This window comes from Amblyraja radiata, chromosome 7, assembly GCF_010909765.2.
Source record: "Amblyraja radiata isolate CabotCenter1 chromosome 7, sAmbRad1.1.pri, whole genome shotgun sequence".
Lineage (NCBI taxonomy): Eukaryota > Metazoa > Chordata > Chondrichthyes > Rajiformes > Rajidae > Amblyraja > Amblyraja radiata.
The window spans coordinates 50,400,148-50,416,097 of NC_045962.1; the positions used below are offsets into that span (position 1 = coordinate 50,400,148).

General features: G+C 42.8%; 1 protein-coding gene across 6 annotated transcripts in view; it reads right to left on the reverse strand.

Annotated features, from left to right (window-relative positions):
- The window catches only part of LOC116975392 (arf-GAP with GTPase, ANK repeat and PH domain-containing protein 1), a 600,018-nt gene that overhangs the window by 208,911 nt on the left and 375,157 nt on the right, over positions 1 to 15,950 (reverse strand). For all 6 annotated transcript variants that reach the window (XM_033024451.1, XM_033024453.1, XM_033024452.1 and 3 more), the window contains one exon: positions 7,450 to 7,618. In XM_033024451.1, the coding sequence (XP_032880342.1) occupies positions 7,450 to 7,618 (169 nt within the window). The remainder of the gene's footprint in view (positions 1 to 7,449; positions 7,619 to 15,950) is intronic.

Sequence of the window (15,950 nt, forward strand, 5' to 3'; positions counted from 1 at the left end):
CCTGGATGTTCCAGATTTCAGGCTCCTGTACCTTCTACCTGATGGCAGCGGAGAGATGAGTGTGTGGCCAGGATGGTGTGGGTCCATGATGATGTTGGCAGCCTTTTTGAGGCAGCGACTGCGATAGATCCCCTCGATGGTAGGGAGGTCAGAGCCGATGATGGACTGGGCAGTGTTTACAACTTTTTGCAGCCTTTTCCGCTCCTGGAAGCTCAAGTTGCCGAACCAAGCCTCGATGCAACCGGTCAGCATGCTCTCTACTGTGCACCTGTAGAAGTTAGAGAGAGTCCTCCTTGACAAACCGACTCTCCGTAATCTTCTCAGGAAGTAGAGGTGCTGATGTGCTTTCTTTATAATTGCATCAGTGTTCTGAGACCAGGAGAGACCTTCGGAAATATGCATGCCCAGGAATTTGAAGTTCTTGACCCTTTCCGCCATCGACCTGTTGATATAAACAGGACTGTGGGCCCCATCCTACCCCTTCCAAAGTCCACAATCAGTTCCTTGATTTTGCTGGTGTTGAGGGCCAGGTTATTGAGCTGGCACCATTTGGTCAAATGGTCGATCTCACTTCTATGCTCCGACTCGTCCGCATCAGTGATACGTCGTCGGCGAACAGTGGTGTTGTCGGCAAACTTGATGATGGAGTTCGCACTATGTCCGGCTACGCAGTCATGAGTATAGAGTGAGTACAGCAGGGGGCTGAGCACGCAGCCTTGAGGTGCTCCCGTGCTGATTGTTATCAAGGATGACACATTTCCAGCAATACGAACAGACTGTGGCCTGTGAATGAGGAAGTCCAGGATCCAATTGCAGAGGGATGCGCAGGGACCCAGATCTGAGAGCTTGGTAACCAGCTTGGAGGGGATGATTGTATTAAATGCTGAGCTGTAGTCAATGAATAACATTATTGCTGGAGAATTGGAGGTTGACGAAGATCTGATAGAAGTTTACAAAAGTATGGGAGGCACAGTCAGGGCAGTTAACTCTCTGTATTGTGCCTTCACATTGTATTCTCAATTACCTTAATATTTAGGCCTCCCAGATTATAACAGCTGGCACTAAGAGCTGTGAATACGATCCCAAATTTTGGATAGCTTGAACAGAAGAGCTGGACTATGCAGAATGGGATGAAAAACCATACTTATGGGAGTCTATCAGCCAGCATGAATGTGGTGGACCGAAAGGCCTGTTCCCATGCCATGACCATTTGCTGCAAACTCAGTTTATTCTTTACCACGGCAAAATACATGGACAGCCACCGAACTGTACCATGCTGATTGAACGGGGTTAAAATTCAAGGAGCACAAGTTGGGGCACCCAAGGTTTCATATATGCTGGAGTAAAGCAACACCCAGAGGCCGAGTAGGCTAAAGGGATTTAGCCCTTAAAGGCATTTATATTTTTCACTTTTCAATTTTACACAGAAGGGATATGAGCTCTGTTAATTGAATAGAATATTTTTTTGTCATCCAAACATGAAGTCGGTGTTATATAAAATAATCACAAATTAGATGAATTTATGAAAACATACTACAATGTTTTCTTTACCCTCTAAACACGGCAGCTTTGACACCATGAACCGCAGCAGAAGTAATACAACAATAAAAGGAGAGGATCTCTTTATTGACTGCCAATGAACTGCTCTCCTATGCAGGCAATTACTTCCCCATGTCTGTCAGTCAAAGGAAAAATGACTGAATCCATTAGATCAAACCTTTGCCACTGCTCATAATGCACCTCTTAGGCCTCATTAATCTGAGTCAGCGGCACACAGCCAGCGGTGCTCAGCAAGGCAACGAGTGCCTCCCCCACACCCCACGTGAGTTCTTTCATCTCCGAAAACAGTGCTAATCAAGCTATCCTTATTACCGACTCACTGTCATGTGAACAGCATTCAGTCCTAACTGCTCTCATTACAGTCCCATCTTCAGAGACGTCTGACTGGAAAGAAAGTCTGATTGCATTAATATTCATGACAATAATTAGTATTCTAGGTCACTGAATATTCATCCTATTATTTTGGTTTTATGGGTTGGACAAAGTCCTTACACTCAGTGCAGAGGGGACTTGTATATTTTAGTTTTTAGAGAACAAAATTCTCTAGTAAGAGCAGTCAATGCTGAGTGGGACATTTACTATGAGATACCCAATAACTGGCTAAAAGTTTACATGTTTGAAGTTTACACCTGCTATAATGAATTTTATGAAAAGAAAAATATTATGAAAATTAACAAGAAAATTGCAAGTTTAGTTAAGCAGCGCAGAGCTGGAGTCAGTGTTGTAAACTTTTTATTTGCAGGACTGCTATATAAAGATTTAAAGGTTTACCAGCCATCATAAATACATATAAATAAGTTAATGATGTCCTGGAGGGTTCTGACAGAAATTTATAAGAGGTTAACGATTAACATAAGCACGATGGTTAATAGTCAAAACACGTCAGCAAATGGCTTTTCTCGGCCTATATTCGCGTTGCTTAAAATGATCAAATCCATTATTAAAAATTGTTTGAGTGCCATCAAAACTTGGATATGCTGCAAAGCAAAATATTAGAAGCTTGAAGTTAAGAGCAGGGTTGAATTCCACAGAAGTGGATATTTATTTTCCAATATGTCAGATAGATATAGATTACAGGACAGGTGAAGACTATTACATAGAGATACTTGTATGTTATATCAATCCCAGTCCTCACCCTTCCTCCTCACACTGAGTGATACATCCAATCCCACAAGCACTGGCTACCAGCCACTGCCTAGCTCTGAGTGGCAATATTTAATGTGTGAACCTATTGGGTTTTTGTATCTCACCTGCCTTCAACAGGATAGGTTTATCTTTTTTAAACAAACAAAATGTAGCTTCCTAAAAAGCCAATACACCTTGAATCTGGCATGCACCACAATCTGGTGGTGCCAGGAGGGTATATTTTCTGGACCACTGGATGTTATTTCTATAAATACCACAATACTGTTTTCATTTCTATTTTTAGACATCATGTTGTATGCTAAATTTTCCAGTGAACCGAGAGATTGAAAAAGGAGCACAGGAAGCTGGCCTAGGTAAGTTGAAAGAAACACAGTAAACATTCCCCGATGAGCCACATACCAAACCATCAGAATTTCCATACATACACACAAAAAGTTGTAGTAACTCAGCGGTCAGGCAGCATCTCTGGAGAAAAGGAATAGGTTGTCTAGAGGAGCCACCTGACCTGCTGAGTTAAGGGCCGGTCCCACTTGGGCGTCATTTGGGCGACAGCCAAAAAAGAGGTTATCGCGTCGTGACACGGGCGTGACGCGTGGTGACTCATGCTGTGACACGCGGTAACACGCGGTGCTTCCCTGTCGCCTCAGGATTTTGGAATGTTCAAAATCCATGGGCGACATTTGGGTGTCTTATCATGCCGTGCGCCCTGTCACACGCTGATGGATGCTGGCCTGTGGGTGACGCCTGGTTAGGGTTAGGGACCACAGATGGGCTGTAAAATATTCTTCCTTCAATGCATGGATTTTAAACATTAATATATTAAAATTAATACAATAAAATCAATTGTGCAAATGAAAAGGTGTCCGAGTCGTTCAGTTTTATTTATGGATGTATTGGTCCGCTTCCAGATCCGATCACCGTGTCTTTTCACTGGGATGGATTCAGTGATACTTGTATGTTATATCAATCCCCTCTCCCCTCTTTCCCCCTCCCGCCCCCATCCCTCCTTCTCCCCTCCCCCCCCCCCTTCTTCCCTTCCCCCCTCTTCTTCCCTTCTCCCTTCTCTCCACTACAATCTTCTCCTCCTTCTCCCCTCCCCCCCTTCTTCCCTTCCCCCCTCTTTCTCCCTTCTTTCCACTCCACTCTTCTCCCCTCCCCCCCTTCTTCCCTTCCCCCCTCTTTATCCCTTCTCTCCACTCCTCTTCTCCCTCTTCTCCCCTCCCCCCCCTCCCCTCACATCCCCTTCTATCCCTCTCCCTCCCTTTCCACCAGCCCCCCCCCCCCCACTTTCCCCGACGCCCCCCCCCCCCCATTTGTGGACCAGCGATCCCCCGCACACTATCCCACACACGCTACGGAAAATTTGGAGTGCGGGAGGAAACCCAAACCATAACCCTAGCCCTAACTCTAGCTTCTACCTGCTCATCATGGGAACTAAACTGTTGGCCACGAGTTGTTAGTGGGATCTAGCTGTCACAGGCTGGGTCCACAAATGGGGGGCGTCCCCCTCTCCTCCCATTTCCCCGCTCCACTCTTCTCCCCCTATCCACTACCCCCTCCCCTCACATCCCTTTCTCCCCCTCTCCCTCCCTTCTCCCATTCTCCACCCCCCGCCCCCCACTACTTTCCCTGACGCCCCCCATTTGTGGACCCAGCCTGTGACAGCTAGAACCCACTAAAGTACTGCACAAAGGTCACATTATCTGTTTTAGTAACATTAACTATGGGATAAATGCAGGCGTCGGGGAAAGTGAGGGGGGGGGTGGAGAATGGGAGATGGGGGGGGGGAGAAGGGGATGTGAGGAGAGGGGGTAGTGGATAAGGGGGAGAAGAGTGGTGCGGGGAGAAGGGAGGAAGAGGGGGGAAGGGAAGAAGGGGGGGGAGGGGAGAAGGGTAGGGGGAGTGGAGAAGGAGGAATGGGGGCGGGGGGGGGGGGGGAAAGAGGGGAGAGGGGAGTTCAGTCGACACTCACTGAATCCAGCCCTGTGAAAAGTTATAGAGACTGTGATCGAATCTGGAAGCGGACCAATAAATAAAACGGAACAACTCAGACATCTTTTCAATTGCACAATTGATTTTATTGTATTCAATTTAATATATTAATGTTTAAAGGAAGAATATTTTACAGCCTCAACCCTAATCGGGCATCACCCGCATGCCAGCATACGTCAGCGTGTACGCCGTGCAACTTGACGGTTTTATGGGCGTCAGTCACTGACACTCCGCCCTCGCCCAAGTGTCGCCCAAGTGGGACAGGCTCTTTACTCCACCTTTTTGTGTTTATCTTCGGTTTAAACTAGCATTTGCATTTCCTTCCTACACAGAATTTCCATACAGCTGGATAGCAGAGTAAATATGGGTTTTACTGTAAATTAAGAGCTATCCAAGTTTTGTTGAAGGGTCTTTGATCTGAAACATTAACTCTGGTACTCTTCACACAAATGCAACCTGACCTGCTGAGTACTTCTTTCATTTTCTGGTTTGATTTAATATATCCAAGTTGGTCAATTTTTCAAGCAATTCAATTTCCACAGGAGGAGACGCGTAGAAAACAAAGCGGCATTTCAAGATGTCTCGTCTCTACCTTCTGAAGACCAACTTGGATTTGTCAATAAATTACAACAACCATACTTTGGTGGTTCTAACAACAACCATACTCTTGAGACTAACTTCAATAATTCGGCAACCAATTGTTCAGCATGGGGCTCACTGATTCTCTAGAATGCGAGCTGGGAATCCAGACTGCAAGCAGAAGTATCCCATCAGTGCCAGGGCTCCGGACAGTGCCTGGGGCTAGGATCTGAAATATCAGAGTTCAGGAATGTGGATGGAGTTTCAGGCACAGCCACACGGGTCTGGATGGTGGAATGTTTATCATTGGATTCAATTATAACATTTATTACACAACTGCACAGCATGTAAAAAAGGGCATTAGGACTATCACCCAATTGCCTGAACAATCTGCTAGTCCTGCACCACCACCATTTCAAGGGTGCCGGATTATCAGAGCTTTGTATTTGTTTAGAATTCAGTTTGTATCCACTTGGTAGAAATAAAATGTTTAAATCATTTAAATAACAATTTCCATTTCTGTACCAAATTCCATTTCAACACTTTCTCACAAGGTCGTCGCCTGTTAATGATGTGATACCTTGGTTGTACTCATTATTAAAACATGTTGTTGAGGCAGATTCCAGAAAGTAACTACAAGTGAGACTGTGAACCTCGTTCAGTGTCATTTATATTTGGTTCAAAAATCAAAATTCTGTTTTTGTTTGAGGAGAGATTTAATCCCCCAACAGTTAATCATAAATCAGTGAAGATAATAATGCATGAATTAAGAGATCCTTCAAATGAAAAAGGGGATTAGATCATACCAGCCGTTTTGTGTATTGCTCTTGGAGAGCAAGTTTTCCCGATGTAAATTTTCTCTGTATATGTTAAAATTGCAGCGATTAGGGATCCAGATCCATTAATATAATGGCTCCGTGAGTTAAAAATTATGACTGTCAAGTTATGGGAGATTCTGTGCACCTTTCTTAGCTGCATTCCACCAAGATTCTAAATCTTTCTAAGTAAGTTTTTAATAAAATAATTTTTAATAAATAAAACAAATTTGTAAAATTTGGTAAACCAACATCTGCAGTTCCTTGATATTACATTATATTCAACCAAGTTTGGCTTTTCACCTCTCTCCGAGATCTGCAGATTATAAACATACATTGCTCTCTGATCAGTGGGGGATCAAAATCCAATCTGCTGATACCTGCACCACTAAATCAATCGATTCTCATACATTATAAAATAATTGTCCAATGCCATACTTGGGAGAAGTGAGGCCATTTTCACAATGCAGCAGACTGAAAAGCATTAAATAGTGTAGATAGGAAGTCTATATCAATGCATCAAGTATTATGGCTCTGGTGTAAACTAAAGGATCAGAGTCCGTGATTAAATCCTCTAATTTGTTGACAGCTTTGCTAAAGGCCCTTTACAACAGTAAAAATAAAATGTAATTCAGCTATTCAAGCGTGGGAGTGTTGAGCCTTATTTCACTGTCTTAACTCCTACGGAAGAAAATAAACTGATATGGTGAATACTTGCCTCTCATTTAATTTTCTAATGTTTATCCAATTGATATAGAAATATGGCAGTAAACTATAGCTGTTTGATGAGTTATACAACTAAGAGAGAATGGCACAATCACATAGACTGGCCCTTTGGCCCACACCAACCATTAAACATCCATTTACACCCGCTCTTCATTAAACAAACTATATTCTCTGAAATTCTTCTCAACTCCCCCACTTTCTCCCACTCACCTACACTCAGTGCAATTTATAGTGGCCAGTTAACCTACCAACTGACATGTCTTTAGAATGTGGGAAGAAACCCATTCAGTAAAAAAGAAAAGGCTAAAACCCCATTCACATTGTGAGTTAGGACTGAACCTGGGACCCTGGAACTAAAGCAGCTGGTCTACTAACTGCACCACTGTGCAACTCGTGAAGGTACTTCGGTTGGTTTTGCAAATGCATCAACATGCATCAAACTCTGCAGGTGCATTTAGAGGGAGTCTTGTTGCTGAAATTCAGGCAATAAAGGTTCACTTTCCTGAACACCCTGTGGTATATCGGCCTGATGCTGCAATCCTGGATGGTTACACAGAAGGCAGGCAGCAAGCCCAATTCTGCTCCCAGTTTTGGAGGCAATTTTCTCTTGACAGTGCATTCTTTCACTCACCTGCATTCTGTGAAATATGCAAACTACTCAGATCTTTGGGCAAACCATTCGCCTTTGGACTGGAGATGGGTGCGCAGGCTGAGGTGGCGCGAGGCGGTCGCTTTCCAGGGACTTTGACTGTAGTCCGAAGAAGATCTATTTCCTTCCCGTGGACATTTTGCATGTAATCCTTGACAATGAGAAGAATGAAGGTGAAAATATTAGCATCTGAGTCGTCCTTTTTTTAATATTATCTTTCTAATCTTTCATCTCCCATAAATCACACATTTTAATGAATGGCAACTAAATGCACAATACAAATCCTAATGTCAAGCGTTTCGTCGAAACCAATACAATTTTTTCCTAAAATATAATTTCATTTATGCAGCTACATCTGCAGCTCAAAATAAAACACCATTTTGTTTTGTTTCTTGTGAATAAATTGATCTTGCTCAAACTGCCAAGCTACTGACAAGAGATATTTGTCAACATCAAGCCCCAATTACTATACTCGGCAGAATCTCAAATTCAAACCACTTCCCCTGGTTTTCATGTGCAAATGCTGTCTCCACAATCAGTCGTGTCATTTGTGCCCCAATACTGATCAGAACAGAAAGATCTTAACAAGACACAATGGCAATTCAAACCAAAGTACTCAAACAACTCTTAACAAGTCACTGGAGAGTACTTGATGCAAGTTTCCACAAGTGTGGTCCTTGCAAACCTCTGCCCCTTAACAGCTTGAAAATAGTAATTGCAAACCTATTTGCATATATTGGTGTTCATCATTCCCAAAAACATAACTGTGAGAGCCTCTGGGATATTGTTCTGCTTGGAGAGCATCAATAAACGAGGTGACCGGGCACACAAATCCACCCTCTTTGCTCCTATGCTGTCGCTTGTTTTTACATTTGACTCCTAATTATGTTGCATCTATTGCCATCCACTTAATTAGCTGCATTAATGTGGTTTCTTTTCACATAGTCAAGCAATTAAGAGCTATGATTAAGTTTCATTCAATTAGCCTCAACAAACATGCTAATTGATGCCCCAGATGGAAATGAGGTGCGATGAGGAAAACCTGCTCGCAATCCGCGATTCTGTCACAAAACCACGGCTCTCTGAGCACTGACAGGGAGACAGTTGCCGTACCAGAACAGACATCTCCAGAATAACCTCCTGCTACTTTACAGCAGTGAACAACGTGTCTCTTGTTAATTATCACTGCCGTTTAATAGAAAGTTTTTTGAGAAGAATGAACACAGTGTATTATTAGCCTAAAATGCAGTACACCCCCATACTTAAAAGCGGGTTAACCGTACAATGATAAACATAAACCATATAACCATATAACAATTACAGCACGGAAACAGGCCATCTCGACCCTTCTAGTCCGTGCCGAACACATAATCTCCCCTAGTCCCATATACCTGCGCTCAGACCATAACCCTCCATTCCTTTCCCATCCATATAACTATCCAATTTAAAGGATTCTATATTCTTATCAAGGGGAAAAACAAATCAGATAAGTGTGGATTCACCAAAATATATTTTCCAAAAACTATACACAAGCCATATGGAAAGTTTATTTTTAAAACTTGCGCTTACAAAACATTTGAAGTATTAGAAGCAACTAGACACAGTGATATGGTCCAATTTTACATCAACATGGCAAAGTTATTAATTTAGAGATACTACCATGCTAATGATTTCTCCTCTAACCTAGAAATTAAAGCTGCAGGCCAATACCGTTCATCAGTTACTGATATACATTATTGCAATGTGCTGCAAAGACAATGAATACTATGGGAGGCTGCCTCAGTTGGATCCTTTGAGCAAAACAGAAATTCTGAGTTTTGTTGTATTTAAAATATATATGCAGAATAAATAGAATTCCCTATGGGTTTTTTTATATGAAACTATAGGCACACACAAAAACATTGGATGCCACATTTCTTTATACCTTTGCAACAAGAATTTAAGAATGGGAAACTTAACCAATTTAGAAAAGTTGCTGCAAAAAGAAAACGCTGGAGGAACTTCGTGGTCCGACATCAGCAGTGGAGGGAAATGGACAGACGGCGTGTTTGGTCGGGACCGTCCTTCAGACTGATGATATAGAGGAGAGATTAATAGTAGAGTTAAGGGAAAGGGGTAGGGCGAGAGCTGGCAAGTTACGTTGATTTAGGCAACAGAGGTGATTGGCAATTAGTCAGGTGGGGAGAGCAGGGTAGAGATAGTGACCAAGGTTGGACATAAATCTACCAGCTATCTCCAGAGCATCAGTTTGAAGAATAGTCCCGGCTCAAAACATCATCTACCAAATCCCTCCCACAGATGTTGCCTGACCCACTGAGTTTCTCTCGCAGTCTGTTTTTTGCTCATGATTCAAGAACCTGAAGTCTCATGTGTCTCTAGAAAAATTGCAGGTTTTTTTGTGAAAGTTTCTCACAAAAGTGCAAATTTGCTGATTAATGGCTCAAAATTTTTACAAGATTTAAAATAATTTGTACTGCACCAGCCAATACAATATTAGAGATAACATTCTGTAGAGTACAATGAAATCAGACTTTTTATGGGAAGATTTGCCTGGTCAGAGTATTTCGCTACTTTAGAAAGACCCAAAATCTTTAATTTCAAATGTTGTATTTATAAAACGCAGGCAATTTGGTAAGGTCTTCCAGCTGAAAAATAAATGACAAAATGATCAGTGGTGTGCACAGGCCAAGACACAAGGGTCAATAATCAAGAGTGTTTAATTGTTATATGTACTGAAGAACAATGAAATTCTCACTTACAGCAGCACAACTGTGTTGTAAACACAGTACTCAATCAATTGACAACATAATAAAGAAAATAAGTTCAATAAATTAAAAAAAAAACAATATAGTGCAAAACAAACCATAAGGCCAAAGTTCCTAGTGCAACCAAGGCGGTTCGTAGCGAAGGATAGTTGGTGTCTGTAGTGTTCGATAGCTTGATGGTTGGTGCTTGTTTGCATGATAGAGCTCAGACCAAGAATCTGTTTCCGGGGTCCAGTACTGAGCTGAATGGGTGTAAACGGCTTTGATGCTGGAAACATGGTTTAGGAAAGATGATGGCATTGGTTTACTTATTCTGCCAACATCACCAAGCCCTTTAATATTGACTTTCTTGAGACAGTGTTTTTGTTGTTGCAGTTATTTTCGGCTTGACTGAAGGGGAAAGTAGAGTAGATCTGGCAGTGGTCTGCCCAAGAGCCATTGGGAACTTTTTGACCCTTGCCTAGGCAATGACAGAAGCAAACAGGTGCCTGAACCTGGACTAGGGTGTTGCTGTGATTTGTACCTGTACTCGAGAGAATAAAAAAAACATAAAATGCTGCAAATACTCAGCAAGTCAGGCTGTATTTGTGGGAAGGGAAACAGAGCTAATGTTTCAGGTCGAAACATCTTTCCTTCCCAGTTTAGTTTAGTTTAGAGATACAGCACGGAAACAGGCCCTTCGGCCCACCGAGTCCGTGCCGACCAGCGATCCCTGCACATTAACACTATCCTACACGCACTAGGGACAATTTACAATTACACTAAGCCAATTAACCTACATTCCTGTGCGTCTTTGGAGTGTGGGAGGAAACTGAAGATCTAGGAGAAAACCCATGCAGGTCACGGGGAGAACGTACAAATTCCGTACAGACAGCACCCGTAGTTGGGATCGAACCCGGGTCTCCGGCGCTGCAAGCCCTGTAAAGCAGCAACTCTACCGCTGCGCCACCGTGGCCACCCTCTTACCAGGTTGTTGCCAAGGGTCTTCAACCTAAACATTAACTCATTTAACTCATTAACACAGATGTGGCCCGACTTGAGTGTTTCCAATATCTTCTGTTCTTATTTTACATTTCTGGCAGTTATTTGATTCGCCCTGTAGTTTCGAGAATTTAAAAGTAGGTAATCTCATTGAAAGTACTAATTCCTCAGGGCCCTGACTGGGTCGGTGCAGAATTGACATTTCCTCTGGCTGGGGTGACTTGAGCATGCAGCTTGTCCAGGTGCTGTGGCCAATTTAGTTGAATCTTGGTACATCTCTTATTGCTCAAGGAGGTTGGATTTGTCCACACCTTGGAGAAATGCTAATACTCACCACAGTAAAACATCAGCAAATTAACTGCCCAGTCAGATTCCTCAGCTCTGTGCGTGCTCATCTCTTTATCCTACTTTTGAAAAAAACGAAAAGAAAATGCCAGGGTGGCATAGTGGTTGAGTTGCTGCCTTACAGCGCCAGAGACCAAGGTTTGATCCTGACTATGGGTGCTGTCTGTACATAGTCTGTACATAGAACCAGGTGGCTGGAGCTGGAAAGCAGTGGTTCTACCAGCTGTGTCACTGTGGTTCTACAAGGTGGCCGTGGGAATCATTCCAATGCCCTGCTTACACCTTTAGAGAATCCTGACAACTCATTCTTAACCTGCCTCTCTGGTCCAAACCCAAAAGCTGGGTGTCCTATTCCTAAATATATTTTCAAACAATGCATTTCTCCCCATAATCTCAGTTTGCAATTTCCCTAATGTAAGAGAAAATATTCATCAAAAATGTTTTTATCTCCTGCTCCAGCTTCCTTAATTGTCTGGTAACTGAAATTATGCTCAATAATCTAATTGTGTGTAGACCTTGACGTGTCATTAACAATTAAACAAATTAGGGAAAGCACTAATTGGGAGGCTAGAACAGTTGATCTGCTTACTCTCACATAAGCAGCATATACATAAGGCAATTTAGCACTTCTGAGAATAACAAAATGTTACCTTGAGATATTACTCTGGCTGTACAGAACATTGGCCTGTATTTGCAGGGGAACGCCAACGATGCTGTCAAGAGTTCACCTCCACGTAACAAAGTGCAACCTCAGCATTTCCCACGAGATGATCTGCCATTACCTGCTGGCCATTGGCAAAGTGCCTGTGCTCCAGAGCCGAGCAGTTCAATGTGGAGCAGGAAGTCACCATGAGCTACCATGAGTTACGTTGCAGACTACTACTACGCTACAGAAACTGATCCTTTTCCCTTGGATAAATATAAGTTGCACGAGCCTCAGGTAACTATTTCTTTGAATGTAAATTGACCTGTAGACAGCAATGTAGTTTAAAATGACTTGTATTTATAGAAACCCACTCACGGATAGTTCATTTAGATCTTTTTAAAGAGTTTTAACATCTTTTGAGAACTTTGGAATCTTTATGGAATACTTCGAAAACACTTGTTTAAAATTATCTTACTGAATTATGATTTGAAATTTTGGTGTTTTAATGTTCTGACAGTTTCAGCTGGGTCAAGTGATGCGAGTTCTCAGTGAGAGGTTGTGAAAGGTACGTTTGGAGTTTTGCTTTTAGAAGTCACAGTGAGTTTATTGTCATGCGCACAAATATGATGCACGGTACAATGAAAATCTTGCTTGCAAATGCATCACAGACACATGGACTCAGACAAACACACAAGAACACAGATTATATATGAATCACCGAAATTCCACAAGACAGTGAAAAGAAAAATGGTAAAAATAAGGCGTTAGTACGAAACAATTAGAAAACAAGTGCATAAAAAGTGCAAGAAGTGGTCTGCAATATTCTGTTTTCGAGTTACGATTAGGGGTAAGCTCACTGTTGGCTGCAGGATCTGACTATGATATATATATATACACCTCACAAAGGAAAAGTTTCCAAGGTCAAAGGAAGAGAAGAGAGAAATAAATCTAACTAATAAATCTAACGCGAGCATTCCCACTTTCATTTCACTGCACATCTCGTATGTGTATGTGACAAATAAACTTGACTTGACTTGAAACTCTAACCACAACACTATCTCAGCACTGGTCTACTATGGACTTTTGTGTCGGAAAGAACTGCAGATGCTGGTTTAAATCGAAGGTAGACACAAAATGCTGGAGTAACTCAGCGGGGCAGGTAGCATCTCTGGAGAGAAGGAATGGGTGACGTTTCAGGTCGAGACCCTTCTTCAGACTTTTTCTAGGTTGCACTCCGGGCTTCAGCCTGCATTATTAGGGTCTGGTTACCTAGTATAACTGATAATTTATTGTATTATAGTTCAGTGCATATTTCGTTGTTGTGTTGTTGCATTAAATGTGCCTGTAAAGCTGCAACAAATGTCCTGGTCCTGGTAATACTATTGACACTTGACATGCACCATGTCCACTGCAACACAGAACAGCCTTGTCACATCTACTAACAAATTCATTCCGAACTCCAGCAAAAGCCAAACAGGAGAGTGAAATTCCAGGTGTCTGTAAGCACTGACTGGTTGTCAGCTGATTGACCGTTCCTCATAACTGTGCCACTACAAAGATAATTGAAAAGAAAATTGAGCAGTGTGTGTAACAGTGCCACCCATTCTGTTCCAAAACAGAAGTTGAATTCCGCCCTACAGGCACATAAGCACCTGTCTGAACAGTCTGAAGAAGGGTTTCGGCCCGAAACGTCGCCTATTTCCTTCGCTCCATAGATGCTGCTGCACCCGCTGAGTTTCTCCAGCATTTCTGTGTACCTTCGATCTTCCAGCATCTTCAGTTCCTTCTTGAACAATAAATCTAACTGGTTTGCTTTTCAAATGACCAGTACAGACACTGACTGCTGAATCGTCTTCTTTGCTGCCTTGATTATTCTATTTCTCTACAAATTTCAAGAATGGTAAGTCTTGGCAAATTGAAATGCCTGGAATTACAATAGGGTAGCTCACATTTTAGATAACCATTGAACTAGGTTCCATTGTGACACTTATCTTATTTCCATGACAATGCCAAATGCAATTGATAGTGAGCACTGGAGGCTCTCGAACTATCTGCAAATGAACATTGATGTGCATGAGGCTGCAGGCACAGCTCTGCATTAGAAGCATTTAGGCAGAGACTTAAATTGACAAGGCATAGAAAGATATGGTCTTAATGCAGGCAAATCCAATTTGTGTGGATTGACAAAAATGTCGGCATGGACATGGTGGGCCAAAGAGCCCGTTTCTGTGCTGTGCGGCTCTATAATTTGCCGAGCATTCGTGAGCTTGCGTGGATTGAATGAGTGAGCATATGGCTGCAGTTGTAAAGTGGAAAGGATGGAGCCTTCATCAGCCTGCCTGTGATCATGGGCACAGATGTGCATGTGGCAATGATTACAGCTGCAGTCAGGTGTGTGCGGGTGATTACAACTGCAGGCAGGTGCTTATGTGCCTGTAGGGCGGAATTCAACTTCTGTTTTGGAACAGAATGGGTGGCACTGTTACACACCCTGCTCAATTTTCTTTTCAATGATCTTTGTAGTGGCACAGTTATGAGGAACGATTAATCAGCTGACAACAAGTCAGTGCTTACAGACACCTGGAATTTCACTCTCCTGTTTGGCTTTTGCTGGAGTTCGGAATGAATTTGTTAGTAGATGTGACAAGGCTGTTCTGTGTTGCAGTGGACATGGTGCATGTCAAGTGTCAATAGTATTACCAGGACCAGGACATTTGTTGCAGCTTTACAGGCACGTTTAATGCAACAACACAACAACGAAATATGCACTGAACTATAATACAATAAATTATCAGTTATACTAGGTAACCAGACCCTAATAATGCAGGCTGAAGCCCGGAGTGCAACCTAGAAAAAGTCTGAAGAAGGGTCTCGACCTGAAACGTCACCCATTCCTTCTCTCCAGAGATGCTACCTGCCCCGCTGAGTTACTCCAGCATTTTGTGTCTACCTTCGATTTAAACCAGCATCTGCAGTTCTTTCCGACACAAAAGTCCATAGTAGACCAGTGCTGAGATAGTGTTGTGGTTAGAGTTTCAAGTCAAGTCAAGTTTATTTGTCACATACACATACGAGATGTGCAGTGAAATGAAAGTGGCAATGCTCGCGGACTTTTGTGCAAAAGACAAACAACCAAACAAACTATAAACACAATCATAACACACATATTCTTTTACATAATAAATAATGGAAGGAAAAACATTCAGTAGAGTTAGTCCCTGGTGAGATAGGCGTTTACCACGGGAGTTCTTTGGGTTGGGTTCCAACGCCACTTATTTCTCAATCCGACAACTCTTCGGATGTCTCAATAAGCCAGACGCACACCTCACCCCCCCCCCCTCACCCCATCCGTGCAACATCCGCCCCAATGGACTATCAGGCGGAATGTGCTGCTCTTCACCAGTTTGAGCCTTTTTCCCCGGACCCTTACTTTGCCCGTTCCGGTTACCCATCCCTGTCAGATCTTTTCCCGTCCAACAGAACCCAATCGCCCGAGTAATACTTAATAGTCAATATTCTTACCCGAGTCCTGTGCACAGAAATTACTCGATTGATTGATCCCTTTCACCAGATTCCCTCTTGTTTCCAGAGTCTCTTGTCCTAATATCACTCGCTCAAACCACTAACGGCAAGCAAGGAGATCAGAGACTGCTGAATCAGCAGGGTGCACCTTCCCTTCCTTTCGTGCCTCCGTCAAGTGGCCGGAGTGGCGATCGCGGACGAGCCCCCAACTTGTGAGATATATT